Here is a 25318-nt window from a genome sequence, read left to right as displayed (position 1 = left end):
GTGGTGTAAAAACATCAACCAGATGAAGAGAAATTTTCTCCAGCATGGAGGAATGTATAATTCAACTGCATAACTTGATGGTATCATCTGACAGGGAAGTGATCTTTAACGTAGAAGATTAGACAGCAAATCAGCCAAACCCATCTGTTATGACATTTGGTTTCCTTAAGATCCATATTCTCATCAAGTTCATAGAACTGGCTCAAGTTACCAGGAATGAATTACATTATGAGTAACACACAAATATTGTCCTAATCACTGGAGCATTCAAACAAAACTAATTTTAGAACTTTATTAACATACTTATTGCTGGCAACTAATACTTTTAAGGTAATTAATAAAATTAGACTTGTGAACAATAACAAGTATCAACAGATGGGTTTTTACTTGCAAAAATACTGTGTTGGGAGCTTTTTGGGACACTGAAGAAGTGTTGCTGTTGTACTGTATTTAGTTTTGTACTACTTTGTATATATCTGATGCAATATCTGTGCTATTAATTTGCAGTTGCAAAAATTGCATAAGAAATAAAAAGAGACTTTTAAATTATGTGAATGAGTCATTTCAAAAACCACTATTTTTCTGAATTTGGTTCAAGACAGCCCACATCAGGATGAATGCAGAGCATATCAACATCTGTAAAAGATCTTGAGTCCGATGAATTTGTTAGTCTAAAGCATTTGTCTGTCTGTAGAGAATACTGATCTTTGATTTCCAAAAAATGAACTTTTTTTTTTTCCCCCTCCTACTATGAGGCATAAAAAGAGAAAATTCAAGGAGGATTCAACACTTCCATAATAGCATTTATCCTTTATAATAGGATTTCTCCTTTTATTTTATTTTTTTTTTTTTATATGTGCATCTTTTTCCCTGTGACTTGATATTCCGGGAGTTCTTTGGAGAAAACCAATTGGGTTTTAATTCTGCAAACATGTATTAACATGTTTAACAATGTGTACATGGGTGGTCACTCAGTTTTATAAAACTCAGTGAATGAAAATTGAACCCAACACATCTCTTGAACTTTAAAGACATAGCATAGGAACAATGTTTTACTAACCAAAATCTCTTAAACATTGCAGATTCTTTGCCTGCATGTGGGTAAACCGGCATAAGTTCTAACACCTGTTTTGATTTCATGGGTGTTGTAAGTGTGAAGAGGAAAACATTATTTTGTAAAAGACATGAGATTGGCAATTTCACCAAAATGCTCCAGATACCAAGATTTTAACTGCAGTATAGAGTTCAAACACGACATCCTAAGCCAGGCTCAGTCTTAAGCATATGAAACAGTCCTTCTTCTCTGGATCTGCAGATGAAAGAGTCATGAACAGCACGGAGGTAGCAGCTGAGACATCAACGTGCATACAGGGACAAGGTGAGGGTTACCGTGGCAAGGTGAACACCATATGGAGTGGGATCCAGTGCCAGCGGTGGGACTCCCAATTTCCTCACCAGCACAACATTACTCCTGAGAACTTCAAGTGCAAGTGAGTAGATGCATGTGGGTATTGCTGCAGTGGTAAAAGAGCTTAAAAAAAGAGTTTGCAAAGGTTTAGAAATTCATGTCAACCAAAGTAGACTATAGGATCCCTGTCCTGTCTCTGTAACCTGATGCTTTCACTCTGCTTGCTGATGCTGAAAACCATTTGAACATGGGAAAATCAGTTCTTCAGATCTCAAAATATTAGTTCTAGATGAACTTGTATGAAACTGTAGAAGGTTTTTTTTATGAACTTTCTCTTCAAGCATATATTCACTATATTTTAATTGATTGTGAAGCGTATGGATGTTTTCCAAACTGGGACCTGAATCCCAGTAGTGCTGGTACACACTATTGTTTTTCTTTCATGGAGATAAGTACTTGTTCTCAATTTCATTACTAACTTTAACTTAGTATGTCCTAAATGCTACCTAAGTGTAACCTCCTTAGCGACACTTGGCATTATCTATCTTTTCAATCGTTTTTCTGTCTCATTACTAAAGGTACTTACATGAATATGACTGCTTTTACCGAAAGGACCACTAATCTAACCTTTCTGTACAGTACATAAACTCCCAGGATGTGAATAATCTATTTCTTTTATGTAGTTACTTTAGTCATGCTCTTTCAGTCCTTTTTTGCATTGAGCATAGAGGAAACCTAGCTGACCAGCATGGACACAATGCCTGGTTTGTGCTAAATGTCTTTATCGATGGCTAAATATCAGTTTGGACTTGTGCTGGAATTTAATGGTGCCAAACTCTCAAAGTAAAGAAAATATTCCAGTCTGAGTTCAAATTATCACCCTAATGATAGCTTGTTTGAACAAAACAGGTTTGTTGTCTTAATCCTTTCACTGTTATTGTTCAGTTTATCAATCAAATACTGTGCATTTTACACATGTACTGAAAATGTAACAGTCATCATTATAATGGAAAATAGGACTGATCCTGGGCCTCCTCTGTCAGTCTCACAACCACCTGGAATTTACCGGGATCCCACAGGTTTTTCTCAGACAAAACACCACTTAAAATTGTGCTGTACCTGGCTAATGCTGAAGGATTAGGCCCTAAAATCATACAATGTTCCTAGCAGTGCAGAGAGGTTAATATTAGTACTGTTTATTCAGCCGATACTATATGAGTAAAATCAACCGAACCACCGGTATGGCTGGTCAAAACTCACATGAGTAAGAATTGCAGTATTAGGCTCATTTTTTTTCCACAGTCTGTTATCAGTAAGTGCTGCAGATGGAAAAACAGAATGGAATATGGAGGTGCACAGAACCTGGCAACAGCTGTCAGGGGATGGGAAAATAAAACTTACAGTTAAGAGGTTTGACAATTTCATGTGAGCTGCAAGAGACATTTAAAGATGTTCCCTTGTGACTGACTTTTACTTTAAAGGTAACAGCTGTATAGAATTTCTACAGACATTTTTTTTTATGTTCCAAGATTCAGTTTCTTAAATGAATTGCTGACAGTTTACAGGACTCCATTTCTCTAAACTCAGCAGAGCCATTCAAAGTACAGGGAATTTTAAGCACTTTGGTAATGTTTGTATTTAAAAGCACTTGTAATGGATTGCAGGTGTATCCAGTGTCAGCTTGCATGCAAATTGACAGAGAATCCTGAATAAAAATAGCTATATTGAAAATATTTTTAATCTTCAAATGAAATCTTCTATCCAGTCAAAACATAGATCCTCTGAAAATTAATTCCCATAACCATATTCTTATTACATTCACTACTCTTTTTTGACACTGCGTTCTTACTGGTTCCTCATCTCCTTGCATTGGACACTGATCAGTAATATCGGATCTTAAGGAGCCTATATAGTTGCGAATTCATGATAAAAAGCAATAGAATGCATCAGTGGGTTTAGGTTATCCCTGTTGTGAGCTAACATATTTATTTTTATAGGGATTTGAGGGAGAACTACTGCAGAAATCCAGATGGATCTGAATCACCCTGGTGTTTTACCACTGACCCAAACATCCGTATTGGTTATTGCTCCCAGATTCCTAAGTGCGATGTATCAAATGAACAAGGTAACAGAGGAAAGGTCTATAACGTGATTTTAAATGAATGCTGCACTGTTCCAAATGGCGATAGGCAGGCTTGAAAAATAGAGAAGTTGGTCTCAGTACATCTGTATTACACCTGTGTAGTTCTGCTTTAGCTTTATTTGCATATTTGGGATTCATCATGGTGCAAATGAGATTCACTTCTCAGTTCGTGTTTCGATTCCAACAGGGAAAGCTGCAGCAAAGATTTGTTATTGGATCTGATTTTTAGACAAGATAAATCTGTGCCATTTTATATTAACTGGAGATACATTTTATGTTAACTGGAAATCTGCTCTACTCTCTGACCTTTCTTAGTTTGAAAGCCCTTTTCCCAGAGCTAAGACGATTTCCTTGGTTTACAATCTATTTATAATTGCATATGAGGCCACCAAAAGCAATTTTTTAAATGTATTTTTTTCCATGTACTCCCTTGTCTATAAGATGTTGAGCTGAAAGAAAACCACATGGGACTTCACATGTAACCTCTTAGATTCAAGCTGTTATCTCTGCCTGTAAAGTCCACTCCAAGTCTTCAGGCAAATTTTTTTCCCATGAGGTCTTGGTAATACTCTAAGGAGTACTACTGCATCCTGAGAACTGATGTCAATCACAGTATAAACTGAGGTTAGGACATCAGACCTATGACCCTACATTAGGTTGCATTAAGATCTCCATCTCTAAATTCTAGCCTTTTTTTCTTTTAACATCTGAAAAGTTGCAGTTGCAAAAGTTATTCAGAGAAAGGATTAAACTTTGTCTTTCATTTTGTATTTTCTGTAAAGTATCAATTATCCAAAAGTAAAAAATACTGATGAATATGAAATGAAATATTTTATGCAAAAAGTCTTTATAGTAGTGATCATTTTAAACAATCCACTTGAAAAGTCTCAGAAAGGCTTATGATAAAAGCTTATGAATTAAACATGACTTCTTCTGGAGCGAACAGGCAAGTTTCTGAATTACATTAAAATTAAAGTCATGTTGATTTTTTTGTTTTGCCAAAGTAGAATTTAAGAATTAAGGATTATATACTCTTACCGGTATCCAGAATTTACATAAAGGTAAGGTTTTTCAAATAGGCTGAGTGCCTGTTTTTTTAGGATGAAGGAATAGAGGGGCGTTTTTGCTTTGTTTTGTATACAGCAGCTCCTGACAACAAATATTCTGTGTGACCATTTTAAATTAACCATAAACTATTTATGAAAGAAATTTTTCCAGTTTATCTAAGTAAGACAAAGTTTAAAATGCTACTGTTTTGTGAATGAGGGCCTCAAGCAGGACATTATGTATCTAACTGTGAAAACTTTCTCCCATTTTCTTTCTGATTTGATTTATACAGTTGACTGTTTTATACTGTATAGTGTTTTCTAAATATAACACTTGTCTTTAATTATTTGGATTACTGATGGAAATGAGGAGTTTTCTCTTCAAAGCTGCACAGTCACCTTCCACTTCTTTTTGTCTCAACATCCTTTGTTCAGATTGTTATCGTGGCAATGGAAAGAGTTACATGGGGAACCTATCCAAGACAAGATTTGGGCTAACTTGCTCCACATGGGACAAGAATATTGAAGACTTACGTAGGTGTGTACATATGAAACAAAAAGAGATGGTTCAGTGAGTCCTGAATAAATACTGCCTCCAGATGGCATCTCTTTTTCTTCTGCAATGATTCCAAAATAGCCCCTTATGCCCTGGAGCTTTCAGTATCTTTTTTTTTTTTTTTTTTTTCCCTTTAAATGTATTACACAACATGTCTTTGTTAAGGCTAACCACTAATTGCAGGGTTTGGGATGTTAGCGTTTAGTTTACTGGCCTGGTTTACCAGGCCTTACTTTGTCCTTGAAAGTTTTGTTCTATGACAGAATAGCAGGAATGAAGTAGGAAACAGTTATCTCATCAATCTGATCTCATAGCTCGTGCTGCTTGAAGCAAGAGGTTGGACTTTAAGCTACCTAAGTTCCCTTGCAGCATGAAATTGAATCTTGAGACTATGATCTAATGATACTGACATCAAATGACATGAAAGGAACTTGCAGTTTCTGTTGTTTATCATATTCAGGTAGTGGAAATGGCAAGTTACTTTATTTGTTAATGTAAAAAATGAATCAGCAGTAAGTACAAAAGAAGGTGTGAGTTTTCAAGACTATTTTGGTCATGTGCTGTCTTTGCTTGTTCAGAATAGTAGATCAGTAAATGACAAGAACACATACTGCACAGAGATTCATCAAAAATGTTCTATGTATGAGATATTACACACATTAGTGTCTCAGATGGAAACAGTTTTTCCTTCATTTTCCTTTAGTTTCTGAGGTAGATGTGATTATTTCAGTATTACCTTTGCTACTTGTTGAGTTAGGGCTCATGAGCACCACAGTCATAGTGCCCAACATATTGCCCTCTGGAATTTGGCTGTCCCAGGGCCAGAGGCAGAATACATATTCCAGCATGATGTCCATGTAAGGAAGGAAGAGGTTTAAGATCATGCATTCTGAGAGCTCTAATAAGTTTTCAGTTAGCTGTGAATGAGACTGGATGCTTGCTGCAATTGCATTCATACAGTCTTGAGCACAGATGAGCCTTTCTTCTCTTACTCCCACAAATTTTCCATCTGGGAACATCTTTTGGGAGTTACCTGTCTCACTGCAGCAGTTACTCTGGTTATGGGTGTGCTAGAGGCAGCATGCATGGATGGTTATGAACTGAAAAAGGGAGTGCAGCTGTAAGTTCAGAATCTTGTAAGTGTCTATCTGATAAGCCAGAAATAAACAGATTTCTCTGCTTCGGATTTTTACCCTAAACTTTCACCTTTAAAAGTGCCTCATGTAGGTTTGCAATTTAGGAGACTTATTGCTACAGTTTGTCTGAGCCATTCATCCTTCTCCTTGCCTGCTGCTCAGTCTGCCAAACTTTCTTGTGTTTGTCTTTGCTTTGTCTAAGATTCATCTTTTTTTCAGATTCAGTGCTCCCTTGTACTAGCTGTAAATCTGGAGGAAGAAGGTACCTGTGTTCCCAGAGAGGCCTGTAGATTTGCTGAGGGCAACACATGCTCTCTTCTAATCGGTGTAATGATCCCTGCTGAGAGTGTTCAGGGATTTTAGCTTTAATGGCAGACCAATAAACCTCCCAGCTGTCCAGTGGACACAGAGCTTAAAATATCAACTAGAAGAAACTTGGACCCAGATCCAGCAAATATGTGGGACTCATCTTCCCTTTGATTTTAACCAGCCCTAAACCCTGACCTGTAAGCTTCTCAATCAGCTAATACTACAATATGGAGCAAGGCAACATTTAACCTTTGAAAATTTGGGCTATAGTATAAAGCTTTTCAGCACTTTGAATTTTTTTTCCCTGTAGGCATATACAAATATTCAGAGAACCAGATGTTAGTAAACTGAAGAAAAACTATTGCCGCAATCCAGATGATGATTTTCATGGTCCCTGGTGTTACACAGATGATCCTCTAGTTCCCTGGGATTACTGCCCTATTTCTCGATGTGAGTACTTAGTATGCCTCAGGCGCTGTCAACTGTGCAGTCCCAGTGAAGCCATGGTGTCACATGCGTAGGCATACCTTTGTACTGTCACTTGTGACAGCAGATAATGTGCGATTCTATCAAGAATCAATTGTGCATGACTGAGAAGGAACGGACAGAAGCTGCTTGTGTAATATATGAACAAGGGGTCATTTTCCTTGACCAGCCTGGAGATTTCAATGCTTATTTATGCAGCAGGAGCATAAAAAGGCTATTACAGATGGTTAAACATTTTCCAACAGATCTAGCTATTGAATGAGTGCTGGATGGAGACAAAGAATTGTCTAGTGGTCAGAAAGCTGGCTATGGCCTCAAGAAACCCAGAGACAGTTATCTTCTGTGCTACAAGCTTCACAGACTCTTTGTGTGATCTGTATTTGTTTGTAAGGTTAGGATAACTCACTACATATATGCTGAAGTGTATATGTGCTATATAGATTAGATTCTGCTTTTGGATGTTTATGGGATGATCTAATTCTTGGAAAGAACTAGGAACATCACGCCTTTAAAGTTGCATGTTAAAATCTAAATAGCTTAAATAAACAGAATTAAAGACCCAAGGGAATTCAGTAATAGACTGATGTTCAGTGGAAAAGGATAGGTTTATGCTGAAAAATGTGCAATTCCCATTTATGTTCTTTTTTTTTTCTCCAATTCTTATTTCTAAATCACTGTGCTGTATATCCTGAGAGAACAATTAAATGGTAAATCAGGCCTTTGAATGCATGTCTGTGATCTCTAGAGGTTAAAGATAATGTTACATTCATTCCCAGCAGAAATCTGCTGTGTTTCCTCATAGTCTGAACTGCAGCATCTCTAAGAAGTGATACTTCAAGTCTCAGGTGATATTTTGGCATCTGTGTGAATAGTAAACTAACTGCAAAAGGTTATTTGTGTCAGTGTAGATAAAGAACAACAGCTGAAGGAATATAAATTTTATTCACTGTAAATAGTGAATATATAAGTTCATTATCCGCATCTATGAATTCCTAAGGAAATATTCACAACAAACATTTATAGGTTATATGGCAATGGTATGGTTTCTGGAATCAACCTCCAGAGATGGAATATGTCTGTTTTACAATTGTAACTCATATGGACAAATATTAAACTACTAGTAGCTCACGCAGGTACTGATAACCAGCTTAACCAGTACAGAAAAATGCTAGCAGTTCCCAAATGTGCTCACTTGATGCCTTTAGCTGGTCTCTTCAAATAGCACTCACTCTCTGTATATGTATATGCACATATATATAGATACACATATATATATGCATACACATACATATATGCATATGTGTATACACACAAATGGAAATTTAGCTATGTATATAAATGTATACCTTTAGAAAGGGAGAGAAAGATTTACTTAATGCTGGAAATCTAGTTGGATGAGACTGTTTCAATTTTACCTGTGCAAATTTTTAGTAGCTACACCTATACCTCTAGCTTGTAATGCTGGGTCACTCTGCAGACTTTGCTGAAGGCAAGAATTTTGAACGAGGTCTAAGCAAGCGTACTGTAACTATATTTTGACTTGGACTAGATGCAAGAACCAAACCAGATTCTGGGTAACACATTTTGATAAGGATAAGTTTTTTGCTGATAGCAAGGGAAAAGGAAATTTGAAGTTTCAAAGGTTTTCAAGGAGATTAGGATTTTTCATTAAATCTGATTTATATTTAATTATGTGACTTCAATACTTCCTGAAAGCTTATAGAAAAGTCACAACTTCATTTTTCAGTACTTGCTCTTATGATAGTCTGACATAATAGTCTGATGTATTCAGGATTCAGCCAAGAAGGAAAATGTTTTAAACTCCTGTTGCAAAATATTTAATTATTTACTTCTACTGGGATGAAATTCTGCCTTTCTGTTAATCCTTACTAAACTGTGCTTCTGCAGAGTAAAAAAGGAATCACTGAAGTTTAAAACTTTGTGAACTATTAAAATTTACAATATGTTATTTGCTGTTTATTTTGTTCAACTGTTAGATATGTTTTAATTTTGTATTATGGCTATCTTATGTGTCTGCCTAGGTGAAGGGGATACAACTCCTACTACAATCAGCTTGGATGGTAAGTAAATCTGCAGAAGTACTGTCCAATGCATGTATTGCATCCTCTAAGTCTAGCCATATCTTTCCTATTGGGAAATAAAAGAAAGATCAGTTAAAGATTAAAACCAATATAGATTAAGGAAAACAGCTTTTACAGGAGGAAAATGTAGAATAGTTTTATTATACTCCTTTATGTATATTCACTATCCTGTCTTGCCAGTGGTGAGATATGGTAATGATTTAAAATGTTTTCTTTATAACTATGTAAATAACCCCCCCCCAATTAAATATATATAATTTATATTGCCAATGAATATTTATATAGACTGACTCAGCTTCACTGAAGTAGGTTTGATGCTCTAGAAACATATTTCGATAGTGCAGGAAAGTTAATCCATAATAAATATTGACCTTATTGTGGTCCTTATGCGCAACTGTACAGGTTTCCTACCGCTGTTTTTAGTAAAATGTGATCTCTGGACCTGCTTTCAGATACTGTCATTCCTTGTGCCTCGACAAAACATTTGAGAGTTGTAAATGGAATCCCAACACAAACTAACGAAGGATGGGTGGTTAGCTTGACGTACAGGTAACTGTAACTTTGATTAGAAAGACAATATATGTACTAAGATCTTGGTTTTGAAGCTGTAGAACTGGCCATAATAAGAATGCTCTGGAATGCAGTTAAATTCTGTAAAAGCAGAAAAGCAGCATTCCTGGAACATCAGGTGATTTTATAGTATTCACTCTGTCAGTGAAATATTTACATGTTCATTGTCACTAACTTACACACATGAGCTTGTGAAGCATTCATAGCATTCTGCTTTTTTGATTAGCTGCTGCAAACTTTTTCATAACATTGGCTTAGCATCCAGCACTAAACTGTTTATTTTAGAAACTGTTACACACACACAAAAAATGAGTTTCATATAAATATTTTCACTTCAACAACAGTGCATTTAGTTGAGAAGTGTTGGATTCAGGATTTATATCTATGTCAAATTTAGCTTTCTACTCATACCACTGCATACAATTTAAAGTAGGAGCTATAAGGAAATCCTTTTCATTCTCTAAACCAAGACCGTAATATGTACAGCTGTAAATGTGTATTACATTATGGCAGATCTTAAGTTACTACTGTGTAAAAGCCAGAACATAAATTACCATTTCCTATGTTCATTACTCTGGTTCATAACTCATCAGCTGGAAGTGTTAATCATTAATATACCTCATGTATCAGCCCTGTATCTTCTATAATGGAGAAAAAAAAAAAAATTCCTTTTTTTTTTTTTTTTTTTTTTTTTGTTCTGGTGATATAAACTATACAAACTAAGATATGGCTTAATTCTGTTACCTTATGATTCCTCATCTCCTTTAAAACCGTGTTGTAACAAGGTCTCAAATGGAAAAATGGAGTAAAGCTAAACCTCTTCTTTTCTACACTGCTTCATTGCTAGAGAAATTCTGCAGTCCTTCCCATTCTTGATGATCTTTGCATCTTATGAGATCAAATCAGAGCTAGACCTTTCTGGAAGGGTTGTGGAAGATCCAGAAAGACATTTCTAGAGGACCATCACTCTATTCCTAGACTAAATAACTAATCAGGTGGGCTAAATCATTCCTGGAAAAGTTTATCTGTGACCTTGCTTTTAAAGCAGCCTTGATGTTTGAGGAACTTTTAGACAGGTAAGGTGAATTACATCTGGGTGCCTAGAAATTAAATAACGTATGTTAAGGCAGTTGAACCTGGATTTTGTGCTATGCAACAAAATTCCATTAAGTAGATGTATGCTTAAATGTTTGCAGATTCTTCTCTGAGAAGGGGATTCCTGGAATACTCCAGCAGCAAAATATATTTTTAAGTATTACATGTGGGCATAAAAATGTAGTTTTATTTTCGTATTGTTACCAAGGAAGCAAATAGAATGTTGTCTGAAACAAAAACTTAGCCTCTTAAGGACTTTTGCAAAAATCTAACTACACACCTCAAAATGGAATTGGCATGTCTGAATGGTAGAGGCTTAGTGCAACATAGGTACTTGTATTCATATTTGGTAACCAAGGCCCATTTCTAAATATTAAATCTATCAGTGACAAAATTTCTTATATATTGAATCCAGATCCTCTTATCAGGTGAATTTAAGTGTATTTGGATGAATTTAATCTATTTAATTGAATCAGTTCTAGATTTGTCCCATGCTTAAATAATAACTTTAACCTTCTCATGCATAGTAGTCAATCTCCTAAAGCAGAGGATACAATCTTATAAATTCATCTTGATAACTAGTGATGTAAACATAACATGGAAGTATACATATGCTCCCTGATTGTGACTTTTTTTTTTTGTAATAATACTGGGCAGAATGCATATTTTAGAAAGAAACCAACCTTTTGGATCAGATATTTTGTTCCTCAATCAAAATACAATTAAAAAAACCCTAACATAGGCAAGCATCTGTGTTATTCTGATGTCTTTGATCTCCATACAGAGTCTGGGCTCCTTCCAGAAGTTCTTTGCAAAGCTTTGAGCATTTGTGCAATTTGAATTTATAAATTCTAAGATTTTAAGCTTTTCCTGAATTGCTGACAATTCTGATTCACTTTCCAAAGAGTGCAGAAAATAAATGTGATTTTGGAAGCAGAAAGAAGGAAACTAATTAATCTGCATTCCACGGTTGTCTTTATTTTTGAAAGAACTGTCATGCTTAATTGCTTTAATTTTACTTGATATATTATGCAGTAGGTTTTCTATAATCATATGTAGGATGTCACACATTGCAGATTGTTTCCAATTGAAATATGTGGGGACAGAAATCTCACAGGGCTTGTAATCAAATAGGAAGTCTCCACCTTGAGGTCAATGCTTTGAATAATACCTACATGAATAATGATCAAATGTTGTTTACATCTGGTGGCAGTTTGGGGACTTGCTTGAGTGTTTCAGTCCAGCTCCTATTACAAAGAATTAGCTTGCTTTTTTTTTTTTATTATTATATTTTTTTAATTAGATTTCATTGCAAATTCAGTTTTGAAACAGCTAAATGAACAGAGTGACTGAGTTTCTCTTTGCTCTTGGTTTTTACACATTGGAGTAAATTTCTGCAAGTTCATGTTACTGTAAGTGTTGAAACTGTAGGGCAGAGGGATGGAGATGTGTTTTTTGCAGACTGACAGTCATCTACCTTTCACTAGCACGGCGAAATACATACATACATACATACATGGGGAACAAAAGTATTCTTTAAATGTTTCGAATATGTAGAAAATCATTCTATTACCTCTTTTTTTAATTATTTTTTTCTTCTTTCTCCCAGGAATAAGCATATCTGCGGAGGTACTTTGATAAAGGAAGAGTGGGTTCTAACAGCAAGGCAATGTTTCCCTTCTCGGTACAGTAGTCTGTAGTTTTGCAATATTGAAATACGTCTATTTTTGGGATCTTATCAGCACAACATTTCTTCAATTTAAATGAAGCTTTTTTCCCTCCTGTTTGGCTTTAACACTGCTATTCTGATATAAAAGGCCTGTGGGACCTTGATATTATCTGTTTTTATTGTTGTTAATCTAAAAGGGTTCTGGCTATTCTACATAGAAGTATAAATATGTTTTCCAACACTAATGGTTAGACAATTGCCTCTTTATGAAAATAATCTCATGCTTCTGCTTAGCTGGACAAAATAAAATAGAAAACTTGGGCAAATCCCAAAAAAATCAAAGGTTTATATTGTCCAAGGATCTAAATGTTTGGATACCATTAGGAAACAAAAATTAGATTTTAGTAATAGTTTAAATTATGTAACGGCTTCAGACCAAAAGCTTACATCAGAGCATGTTGATTTTGGAATAGAAGTTGGCAGCATAAACCCATTTCTGGTGAAGAGTATTAGTTAAGATCTAGCATTTCAAACAGGTTTTTTTTTAGTTATTGTATCATATGCTTGTCAAAATCCTAACTAACTTGCCTCATTTAGGTACAAAGATTTGAAAGATTACAAAGCCTGGCTTGGAGTCCATAATATCAAAGGAAAGGGAGAGGAGAAGCATAGGCAAGTTCTGAATATCTCCCAGTTGGTATATGGCCCTGCAGGATCAGATTTGGTCTTACTGAAACTTAGCAGGTTAGTAGCCATTATTGTGAATTCCAGAACTTTCAACCAAAGAATGAGATTCTTTCTAAATAAGACTTTCAAATTCAGTTCACTGCCATCTTTGATACTGCATTTGTTACCGCATGATGGTGATATCTCTATAGAATAAACTTCCAATGGAAATAAATCTTAATTGATGTATGCAGAAATGCAGATTCATCTACCTTGATCAGGAAGCAGATGTTACTACTGAAAAATTGTGCCTATATGCTTTTCTAGATAACTTTTCTAACCAAGTTAGGTTTGTTAGGAGGGTTTTTTGGTTTGGTTTGTTTGTCATTTTGTTGGGTTTTTTTTTTTTAATAATCCACAGGCACTAGTATATGGTCTTAATTTATAGAATAAGCACCTGATTGTAACTAAGATATCTTAGTGTATATATGAACTTTCAAACTTTCTCCATATTAACAAAGCTGTATATTCAAACAAAATGCCATCATTACTTACTTTTAAGATGAAAACCCAAGTTAAATAGCACAATAGTGCTGACAGCATTTCAAGAAATCTTTTGACAGTTAACAGCTGTAGCACAAAAAATAGGTAGAAGAATCTATCAAAGACAGAAAAGAATTGGCACAGGTTTTGATTCCTGTTGAAGTTATTTTTCAGATACTTTTTAAGAGGTTAAGTAAAATTCATTGTATCTATTATTTGTTTTCTCTTTTCAGACCTGCCATATTGACAAATTTTGTAGAAATAATCCGATTGCCCATTTCTGGATGTACCATTCCAGAGAAGACCAGTTGCAGTGTTTATGGATGGGGATACACTGGATGTAAGAAACTATTTTTAAAAACTAAATGAATGCGTTGACAGCTTACTTCCTCTTGTCACTATAGGTGAGACTGCTGGTATTGCCTGATGCCACGATTGTGCAAGTTTTTTGTTATAAAACGCAGTTTCTATTTTTTCCCAATTTTGTAAATATATGAGCATTTCACCTGAGATCATTTAATATTAAATGTTTTCTCTAGTCCAACTACTATTTTTTGTTTGTTTAATGGACAGGTGAAATGATTCAAACATTTCAAAGAATGAACTAGCAAAATGTATTGTTCTACAAGTTTACAAAATCTGGCAAAATTATTTTGCGGAGTTCTAAACCTTTTTTGAAACATTCCAATTCATCTACTTAAGCAGTCTTTCTGTATCCCAAAGCAGGCCACCCTGTGGAAAAACTAATAGAGTCATGTAATCAAAGACATAATTAACATATGCAATGACATTGAGTTAAGGATGCACAGGCAGTCCTAAGTCTGGCATTCCCTAACTTTTCAGTACTTGACATTACAACCTTACTAATGTTTATTAAACACAGTTTTTCTGCGAAGTAAATAGAAATATGTGAGAGAACAGACATTTAGTTAGCCTGGTAAATACTATATTTGCCTAATTATGTGTTGATGATAAAGTTAATAGCTGCCAGTTGACAATAATTACTACAATAATTGCTGTGCTCAAATGTCATTTTGCCACAGACCCTGAGTAAGCAGCAGCAACATATTCATGCTCTCCTGGAAGCAGAGCAGAAACTAGACCGTAATTCTGAGGCTCTCTTCTTTGTAGCCATTACACTGCATTTCTTTGTGGGTGGCAAGTAATCTGTACCAGCCCTTTCCCAGATACTATATTTGGTGTTCCCAGCGTGGCCATATTAACCATCCTCTGCAGGGAATGGCTGTCTGGAGGACAGGAAAGTCAGGCTGGAGCATGGTGCAGCATTGCAGGAAAGCTTAGCTTACTAGAACTGATAAGGAATTTGAAATGCTGTGGAGTTACATAATGCAGTGAATACATAACATCTGTCTTCCAAGGGCTTTGTACTGTATTATTTTATGCACTACTTATTATAATCCTCACAGCATCCCAGTCAGAAAAGCAGTGTCACTTCCACTTTTTTTCAAGAAAGCAGGATAATAAGTCAGTGAAGGGCAAGCTTGTTGTTTTCTTTTGATGGCTAGGCAGAGAACGGGCAAGTCTAGGCCCTTTATTTATCTTTGCAGCTTGTACAGACTTGTCTTTCGACATGTAGAACAAGAGTAAGCTCCACAGGGCTCCTGCTTCCTGACCTTCACACTGATGAATGGAGATTGCACAAGGCTGTGGCTCTGCCCTTGCAGGCACAAAGTCATTCAGTGTAGCTGAGCCAGCAAAGAATAAGAAAGACTCTGCTCTGTTACAGTATTTTTCAAGTCACAAATCCTTCCCTAGGCCGTGGCAGGCACTCTTACATGCTAAATTGTGTTTGAAGCAGGGAGCAAAATCCTCGCTCCACTCATGGGAGAGACGATGTTCTCAGGTCTGATTTCTGTGATGTGACAGGGCAAGCTGGTGGTGAACTGTAGGGTAAAACCAGATACCTATCCCTTGCTTCTAATACAAAAAACTTCTCCACATATCTTGAGAGAACTGAACAGACATGCCCATCAAACAAATTTCTTGCAAATCTCATTTTTAGCAAATATAAGAAATCCAAAAGACAAATGCATGGTGAGAATGGCGATGGACAAAAAATGTGATTACTGGTGGGAAAGTGCAATAACTGAAGTTACAGGAGTAAGTTTATTCAGACTTGTATCTTAAAATAGAATAAAGTTTTCATTCTCTTTCCAATCCTAGTAATTAACTACGATGGCCTTCTCCGGGTAGCAAATCTGTTTATTTTGGGAAATGAGAAATGCAATCAGTATCTCAAAGGGAAGATCACTGTGAATGAGTCAGAAATCTGTGCTGTGGCTGAAACCATTGGTGCTGGGCCTTGTGAGGTAAATATCTCATTTCCTAATACATTCTGAGGAGCTACCAGGTAGATATAGTTTAACAGAAATAATTTAGCATGTTTTTTTACAATTATTCTCTCTGCATTAAACTTTTACACCAAAAAAACCCTCTTTTAATATTTTGCACAGGAAAATTATTTGTTTCTAGTGATCTTTTTTCTGCAAGAGTGCAGGAAAAGGTTTCTTCACTTCAATTATACCTTACCACCACACTAGTAAAAGATTAGCATGAATGTTAAATATAATCACATGACTAAACACTTTAATAGACTGGGATAAATTTCTGTTTGTACAATAAGGGCTACAGTGGGCTGTGTGCTAGCAACAGCAGCATATTTTAATTGAGCAGAAAGCAAAGTCTGGAGCAAATTTAACTGTTTGATTAGATGAGGACTTGCACGCAAAATACAGAAAAGTCATTTTTCAACAGAGTTGATAAAGTTGTGAGGGAAGAAGAAAGATCAAAAAATGTACTGAGTTTCAGTATTACCCAGAATGGTGAAGCATTTGGTCTTTCTAATCAAACCTGAGCAACATATTGAGGACAGCAGTAACCTACCTCAGTAAAAAGTATAAAGTTCAATATTGTTTTGCTTGGGATTAGATTTGATGATGGAGAAAAGACATCTGAGAAGAAATGCTGTAAATCACTTATTACAGAAAGATATAATATTTCATGTGGAAAATCATCCTGATGACATATAGAAGGAGGACAGTCATAAACATTATTATGCATTTAGTATCTGGGACAGATGGTTTGCTAATACTGATCTTAATCAACTAGTGAAATTTTCTCTACCCAAGCATTCTACCAAACCATGGTGAACTGAGGTCTTCAACTGACTGAAGCCTCTTCCTTTTATTAATTTTCTACATGGTCATTATGTTATTGCAAAATATTTTCTTCAAAATCAAATATTTAATCATAAATGAGCTCTTAGGCATGTCAAGGCTTATAAATGAAACATCTGCATGGAAGTCTGCAGGGGATCTTGCACTTTGTTTTCTCCTGCTGGAAGGAATGGACCGAATTAATATTAGCAATCAGTCTTAATGACTGCATGGTTTCCTGCTCCCTGCGTTCCCCTTTGAAGCTACTTTTCTCAGCAGAGAACAGGCAGAGAAACAAAATCGGATTGGCAGGTGAAACTTTGCTCCTGAAAGTGTTTTATGAGCTGCTCTGATGGTACTGACATAGTTCATTGCTCATGCGGGAACTAATCTGCAGTCAGGAGAAAAAAAAATCTTAACCAAATAAAGGTCAAGCTTTGTTGTTTCTCTGGTGATCCGGAGAGAATACAATGCTAATTGTCAGCTTTTATTTTTTTGAAACAATATCTCACTATCTGATATGGACATTTACTGTCTAGTTTTGCAGATAGTTTGCTAGGTTCAGTGTATGTTTTGCCTGGATAAAAGCTGCAGTGTCTGTGTTGAACATAGTGTCTGTTGTCCAAGATCTATGTGAATGTATCTACATTACTGTTTCAATCTAATTTAAATGATGCATTTTAGTGCTAAATAAGACCCAGATCTGAGTTGGCCATACTCCAAATGTTCTCTGAATGCACGTACTGGTGCATAGATGTCTCCTTCACTCAGAATAATGAACAAGAGCATTTTAACAAGTTATGTCTCAAAATTATGTCTGCAAAATATTACTTTTTACTATATTTGGAATTCTTCCCCTTATTAGTACACGTAGATTCTTATTCTAGGGCCTTGCAAGATGATGGCCTGACAGAAGAATATTAACCTGGCTTTGTCAGTAGTCTTTGATGCAAAGCCTTTTACCATAACACAGGTGTTTATCAGTCAACTCACTTTCTGCTTCCCTGGTTTATATGCACATAAGCAAATGTTATGCTTGCGGGTAACTGAAAGATGACAGTAAGGTCCGGTAGTCTGAAATCACTAGAATTACATGGAAAGATCCATCACAGGCTTTAATTTGCACGGGATTCAATGAAAGATTAAAGGCCAACCTTGGCATTGGTTCTCCTAAATCCTGGCTGTGAAAAAGATATTGGAATTTGGTTTTTGTCTTATAGCAAGGATAATTCTATTGCGTGTTCATTGAGCTAGGTCACTCCCAAAAGACACTAATCAGTAGGAGACAGGTGGGAGCTGTGTCTTGAAGCATTTTGAGAAGTGACGTTCTTTATTTTTTTCCTAGAGAGATTATGGTGGTCCTTTGGTTTGTGAGCAAAACAGACTGAAGATAGTAGTTGGTGTCATTGTTCCTGGCCGTGGATGTGCCATTCGAAATCGTCCTGGGATTTTTGTTCGGGTCTCATATTATTCCCGGTGGATACACAAGATTATGATGACCTACAGAAAACCCTGAAAACTTTACGACTTCTATTCAAAGAAAGATTTTGGACAGCACGGAATTAATGTGTAATGTAAAGATCAACAATTTTTTAACTACTTGATAGTCAAGTTTGTTGAGCTTCTTTTAATATTTATGGGTGGTTTTGGTGTTTTTGTCTATCAATCAGTGTTGTTTTATAAATATTGGAGTGACTTACAGTATATGCAAGTATGGTGACATATCTCCTGAAGATACTTGAATGGGTAAAAAATTTTGCAAAGACATTACTGGATGATAAATGGTTTTGTAGGAATAGATCATATGACCTCTTTTATGCTGCTCTTCAGATTATTTTAGGAGGAGAATCAAATCATAGTTTTATTTATCACATCTTATTCTTTCTATGAGCCATATATTTCTCTTCATATATTACAAAAGACCTATTGAGAGATATATGCATCTGTCAAGGACAGCATATATGATCATGTTTCTCTTTCTCCCTTATAAGAGGTCAATATATTATTAAAAAATAATCTCTTTAGAAATTAATCTTCATTATTGATGGACTTTGACAAGCCTGCTGCAAGCAGAGTTCTCATAGAAGTCAATATAACTTCCTTTTACATATTGGTTATAGAGCCTAATTCTGCAGTTAGTTCCTCCAGTGTGTATGTGGTCCCATAATAGATATCTCAAAATCCCTTTTGGATGAAGGATGAGACATAAAAGTGGATTGGTTAGTAAATTATCAATCATTTGTTTAAAGTTAGTCTCAGATATAGCTATAGATTTACAATGCCAAAAAGAGTATTTCATACAGATTGAAAAATTAATCCTGATTAGCTACTGGCAAACTTTGGCCATCATTGAAAGAAATTTGAATCAAATATGCCCAAATCTTCCTCAATAGACAAGTGTTAAAAACTCAGTTGATTCTAATTATTTTGTGTAAGTAACTCTATTTGCAGCAAGAAAAAGAATAGTTAGAATAGTTGGATCTGGCACCTAGCTGAGAGACTTAATACTGGGAAAAGTAAGTTGTACATTAATAGGCTTTCAGAGACTTAAGATCTTTAATAAAACCTTACCTAGATTTGGACAAATTTATATCCTCTGTATAATGAATTTCAGGGTAATAAAATTATTGCAGATATTGATATAATCTTGTATGTAATATGGAAAACATCACCAAAAGTTTAGTAGCTTGTGTTTTCTGCCTGTATGTAAAGCCATCACTTTATACTGATGGAGAAAGGGAACTAATAGTGTCCATGAAAAGCGCGTGTTCTCCTTTAGGCATTTACTGGTATGGCTGGAAGTATTACACAAATATGTTTTTATAGGTGGCACCAATTACTCTGTAATTTCTGGAAAATTGATACAACATATATCAAATTGTTTGTTTTACTACTGTACATGTAATTGCATAAGTAACTGCACTGTTACTTCACTTGTGACTGCATAACTGTAATTGCTTCCATTAGCAAATTGTATGACGTGTATCATATCTAACTGCATAGCCGCTAAGCTGACATCATGGTGTAGGACATTTCTAAAAGGACATTTCATTCAGAAGACACAGGGTTGAGTTTTGCCCTGCAAAAAGTAACCAGTTCAGGGGAGCTGTCCTGGGAGGCAGTCTTCATGCTGACTCACAAAAATATTTTCAACAGTGCACTTTCATTTCAATGGGACTCAAATATGCTTACATCTCCTGGGGAACTGGGATGCTTGTCAGCCCATGCTTAAGTGGTTTGGCATGCTAAGATTTGTGTCAAGCATCCAGAAGATTCTGCTGGCACATAGGAAGAAGTCTTTCAGCAAGCAGAGCTTCTGAAATTCCTCCTGATGTAAATAGTCTCTTCGAATAAGATGCGACTTCGCTGTACAGCAGATCTGGGGGTGGTGGATGCTACGCAGATAGTCTATACTGATACATTCCAGCTGCCTCTGAGGACATTATTCTCCTTTTGGGCTTTCTTGCTTGCCAGGCCTAAAAAGGATAGGATTTAGCCTGTTGTATTTATAGTTAATTATTGCCATGTATGTGAAGAACGTATTCTTAGTAAGTATATACTGACCATATCTTACTGAAAGGATTAACTTTTTAAGAGAAACTTTTAAAAAACACCAAGAAAGTTTTGTCTCCAGTCACAAGCAGAATGTGGATAAAATATATAACTCCATGTTCATTCTTTGTACTCTAAGAATTGTTATGTGCCCACTGTATTATATTTGCAGGCATTTTGTTATGTCTATCTAAAAAAAAAAAATCTTAAAATATTTTAGTTATAAGCTTCTGCTGTGCAGAAGACTGTGATTTTTATATATATATATACACATATATATATATGATAAAAATACTGTTTTTTGTTAGACAACGTGTAAGGATTTTTACCTGTTTGTTCTGGGCAGCACCTCTGTAAAATAAATTGTACAGAGTTGTTGCCCCAGAACTTAACATGTTTGTATGCACTTGCTTATCGGGTGCTCTTGCTCTCCCTATCTCAGTATGGAGGGCACATGAGACTCTGAAGAGCAAGGGAAGAGAAGAATAATGATATGTGGTAATGAATTTGTACTTCATTTATTCCTGTGAATATTTCTTGTTGGTACCAATGGTACCGTACCAGGCAACTGTTATAACTACAGGATTCTCTTAAAGGACACTCTATAGATATTTTTTCACTGTTCTAATCTTTTTCTCGCTGTGGTAACAAGGGAACGTGGTCTAGTGCCCATCTAAATTGCTGGAAACCCTCTTAACTAACTTCAGCAGGAGCTGGACTTTATTTCGTAGATGTGGCTTTTTTCATATATAGAATTAAAGGGTACAGAACTTAAATTCTTATCCAAGAACATTCTTAAATACCATTGAATTTCATCTTCATTCTCTTTGTTGTAACTAATCCTTGGTCTCTGAAAAGTATAAAAAATGGATATAAAATTTTTTAATTAAAGCCAAAAAGGTGATTTTGTGCTACTGAAGTTAGTTCAACTTAATTACTGATTTTCTTTGGGCATTGGAACTGGCTGATGCTTCTTTCTTTCATTAATGAAAACAATTTTCCCTTAGAAAAGCTTTTTTCCCTATCTCTTGTTCTTTCATAAACCTCATGACCCTCAGAGAAACTGTAGCTCTCATTGGGAATGTACTGGTCTAGATTTTTGCTGCTACTGCTGAAATCTTCTTTAGTTTAAAATTTAAATTCTCTGAGGCATTCTGCAAACCCTTGCTGCAGGTAATGCCAATGTACTTGACAGAGCTACTCACTTGAGTTAGAGCTTTTCAGGCGAGGGTCCATATCTATCTCTGAGGGTCAAAACCTACTCAGGCAAAATGTCCCTTGATATCAGTGAATGTGATTGTCAAAAGAGGGGGGCTCAGAGTTGCTCAGTGCTTTTTGCTATGGCCATGCGCTGAACTTTATGCATCCTTGTACACTGAAAAGCACACAGATTCTCAACTCCACAGCAACTGCAGCCGGAGGCGAGGCTTTATTGCTATCTTTCTGGAAGATTGCCTGTAAACTAGCTGACCCCCATGGAACCCGTGTGAAACCTATTGGATTGGTTGTTTAGCCTTGTTTCCTTATCAATTATTTTCTTCCTCCCTCACGTGCACTGGTATATTATTGTTTTATGAATGTTGGGGCTGCTGGCAGGAACTAACATGTCTTTTCATCCTAAAATTTTACATTGTTCCTTTTTAAACCCTTGGGCAATTTCGTATGGTGTTTCCTTGCATGGGATCCAAATTCAGGGAGCTGCCTGTGGAACTCGGTGTATGATAGGGAGCATTTTTTATATTTAAGTGGGAAAAAATAATGCTCCCATTAAATGCATCCATCTGAATGCCTAATGAAAAGGGAACACTGTGGTTATAACTTGGATTAAAAATCTTCTGTAATTAACTGCCTCTTCATTAGTTAATAAAGTTGGTATTTTTGTAACCTTGTTTACTCTTATTCTTAATAAAGTATTTTATAAAAAACAACAATTTAATTATCATTATATTTCTTATTTAAAGAAAAAGGTTTGGAATCCCATGGCTAGCCTCCCAGCTTTAATTTCAGTGAGGGATTTTAGTGTGCAGAGTATGGAGGAACGGTACTTTAAAGACCTTAATGTGTGTAATAGCAGAATTGCACATAAAATTAAATATATAGTCAAATCCATGCTGTGAGGCTGCTGTGTCTCCCCAAGAGCTTCCTGATGGAAATCTGCACTGAGAATGGCCTAAGTGTATCATGGAGAGTTTATATTTGCAGTAGAAAGGATGTGCTTAACCTAAACATGAATATTTACCAAGAGGTTTGTAGCTCCTCACAATTCCTGTATGAGAGGCTTGGAATTTTAAGTATTTCTTTAAATAAACTTTACACTTCAGGGAAGGGCTTACTGTATCACTTTGTACTACTGATAGTACAAAAGATGATACAAAGGAGACCTATAACTTGAGCAAACCTAGGTGCTGCTGCTGCATTTAATATCAAAAGCAGCCATAAGCAATAGCTTGCAAAGAAAGAAACAAGCAACATTCTTATTAGCCCTATCAGATTAGCGACTGTCCAGCCGAGTACTGTCAAGCTCCTATAGCATCATAGCACTCATTCAGCAAGTTCAAGTAAGAGACAGTAAGTTAATTACTTCTATTTCATTATCTAGCTGAAATTTCAAAGCTCTAAGCATTTCTGGTTACACTGCAATTCTGATGATTTAAACATATACTTGCTAACAACTGCAGCTATATCAACAGTGAATCATTCTTCAAATAAACCCATGTGCAGAGTGTTTGAAGTCTGATTCTGAATTTTCCATGGTAAACATCACTTTTTTTTTGTTTGTAGTCCAAAAAGGGAATTTTCTAATTGATTCATAAGGTCAGTGGATTTTATCAGGAACTCCTAAAATCAATGGGAAGCTTGCCAATAACTCCAATCATGCAGGGATGCTTCCAATGTTATAAAAATCTAGAAATAGTACATATGCCAAAACCACATCTTGCTGTAGTTTTATATTCTAAGAGTTAAGGATGTTCAAATGACCTGTCTACCTCCTGGGAGCTATGAGAATTAACTGCTTGTACAGCAATTTACACAAAAAAAAGATCCATAGAGGAATATTGCCTTCATTTTATATCCTGTCACGGCTTTCTTTCATAGTTGCAAGAACACTATAATCTGCAAATGATAAATGGTGAAGACCCACATCAGTGTTCAGTATTTGCTTTCCGCTCTTTGTTATTTAACAAACCTCGTGTGAACAGAGCAGGCCATTTAGTAGAGTTCAGTTATGTATCTATTCTGCCTTCAAAAGCATCGATTTCTGGACAGCTATGTTCCAATAAAAACCACGTGCAGTAAATAGGAAGGAAAACAGCTGGAGTGAAAAAGGCAAGCCACAAAAACATTAATACCAAAGTAAGCCCTAAAATAAAGAGATAATTTTCATTTTCAAGTTGGCTCAGTTTTTATGGCATAGGATATGTGGTGTGAAAAACTGCAATAGAATAGCTTAATGGCCTCAGCTTTCCTAAAGCTGTTACACTCTGGGAAGGTGCAATGAATTCTCCATATGGTCACAGAAGATGTAGTGCCGGTTGTGCTTCTGTATCTGAGGACCTGACCCTGCCAGCATTGAAATTACCATCAAAACTTCATCTAAGGCTAATGGTAGATTCTAAATACTCCTTCTGGACCCCTTGGACTTTGTCATGGGACTATTTCAGATCCTGGCTTAGTAAAGCATTTAGAGCATAGTCCCGACTGGTACTAAGTGGCAGAGGAGAAAAGTATATGTTTTACTTCAAACCTGGGTATCAAAGTTCCGCTGAAGATTATCAACTTTAGTCAGTCATAGTCTAACTGAATATAAGGATTGGTTGATTTGCTTACTATTCAAATATTTTTCATTAAAGTAATAATAATTAAAAACACAGGATGGATGCAGTTACTCTTAATGCAGTTTTTATACACATAATAAGAAATGCCTTAGGAATTCCTTAGGGAAAAGCTCTCCCCTAGAGCAAAAAAACCTGCAAACTTCAGAGCGCAAAAGATGTTGATGTTTGCCTGGAACACCTTAAGATGTGTCTCTTTAAGCTAGTGTTGTCCTCAATTGGGTTATTTGATATTCTACTGGGAGAAAAGATTATACACAGGTGCCGTGGTTTAAACCCAGCCACACAGCTCGTTCACTCACTCCCCCCGTTCTTGCCCTCCCCCTACTCCCGGAGGGGTGGAGAGGAGAATCAAAAAGAATGCAACTCCCATGGGTTGAGATAAGAACAGTTTAGTAACTAAAGTATAACACAAACCACTACTGCTATCACCAATAATAATAATAAGGGAAATAACAAGGGAAGAGAATACAACACCTTAGCACCAGCTGATGGATAACTTGTCCCACCCCACCCAACCAAGCACTGACCAATACCTCGTCCAACCCTGCAGTGCCCCAGCCCTTCCGGGTAACTCTCCGTTACATCCTGGGCATGACGTGCTGTGGTATGGAATACCTTTTTGGCTGGTTTGGGTCAGGTGTCCTGTCTCTGCTTCCTCCCAGCTTTCCCTCCTCCCTGGCAAAGCATGAGGCTCAGAAAATCCTTGGTCAGACTTAAACATTTGTGTGATTGGCTCTGTTCCCAGGCCGAAAGTCAAAACACAGCGCTGCACCAGCTACTAAGAAGGAGAAAAATGACTGCTACTGCTGAACCCAGGACAACAGGAGAGTGCAATTCATAGTAATTTATTAAAAATAAGGTATGAAATATAGCATTAAAGGCACACATTGGATTAGACAAGGCTAGTATAAAACACAAACAAAGCTATAGTCCTCTCTACTTGAGAGAAGCTTTATCTTGAATAATATGTAAGTTTATAGTATTTAATTCAGTTCTGATTATGCTAACTAAAAACTTTACAGATG

General features: G+C 36.1%; 1 protein-coding gene across 2 annotated transcripts in view; it reads left to right on the top strand.

The window, feature by feature from the left end:
• The window catches only part of HGF (hepatocyte growth factor), a 60041-nt gene extending 37653 nt beyond the window's left edge, over nucleotides 1-22388 (top strand). For both annotated transcript variants that reach the window (XM_065667204.1, XM_065667194.1), the window contains exons 8-18: nucleotides 1316-1490; nucleotides 3406-3533; nucleotides 5033-5135; nucleotides 6909-7048; nucleotides 9127-9165; nucleotides 9639-9735; nucleotides 12461-12535; nucleotides 13118-13264; nucleotides 13963-14069; nucleotides 15914-16059; nucleotides 18251-22388. In XM_065667204.1, the coding sequence (XP_065523276.1) occupies nucleotides 1316-1490; nucleotides 3406-3533; nucleotides 5033-5135; nucleotides 6909-7048; nucleotides 9127-9165; nucleotides 9639-9735; nucleotides 12461-12535; nucleotides 13118-13264; nucleotides 13963-14069; nucleotides 15914-16059; nucleotides 18251-18421 (1328 nt within the window). In that variant the 3' untranslated portion in view covers nucleotides 18422-22388. The remainder of the gene's footprint in view (nucleotides 1-1315; nucleotides 1491-3405; nucleotides 3534-5032; nucleotides 5136-6908; nucleotides 7049-9126; nucleotides 9166-9638; nucleotides 9736-12460; nucleotides 12536-13117; nucleotides 13265-13962; nucleotides 14070-15913; nucleotides 16060-18250) is intronic.
• Nucleotides 22389-25318: the final 2930 nt, after the last annotated feature.

Source organism: Lathamus discolor, chromosome 1 (genome assembly GCF_037157495.1).
Source record: "Lathamus discolor isolate bLatDis1 chromosome 1, bLatDis1.hap1, whole genome shotgun sequence".
NCBI classification, from domain to species: Eukaryota; Metazoa; Chordata; class Aves; order Psittaciformes; family Psittacidae; genus Lathamus; species Lathamus discolor.
This window is presented reverse-complemented; position numbering and strand designations above follow the sequence as displayed.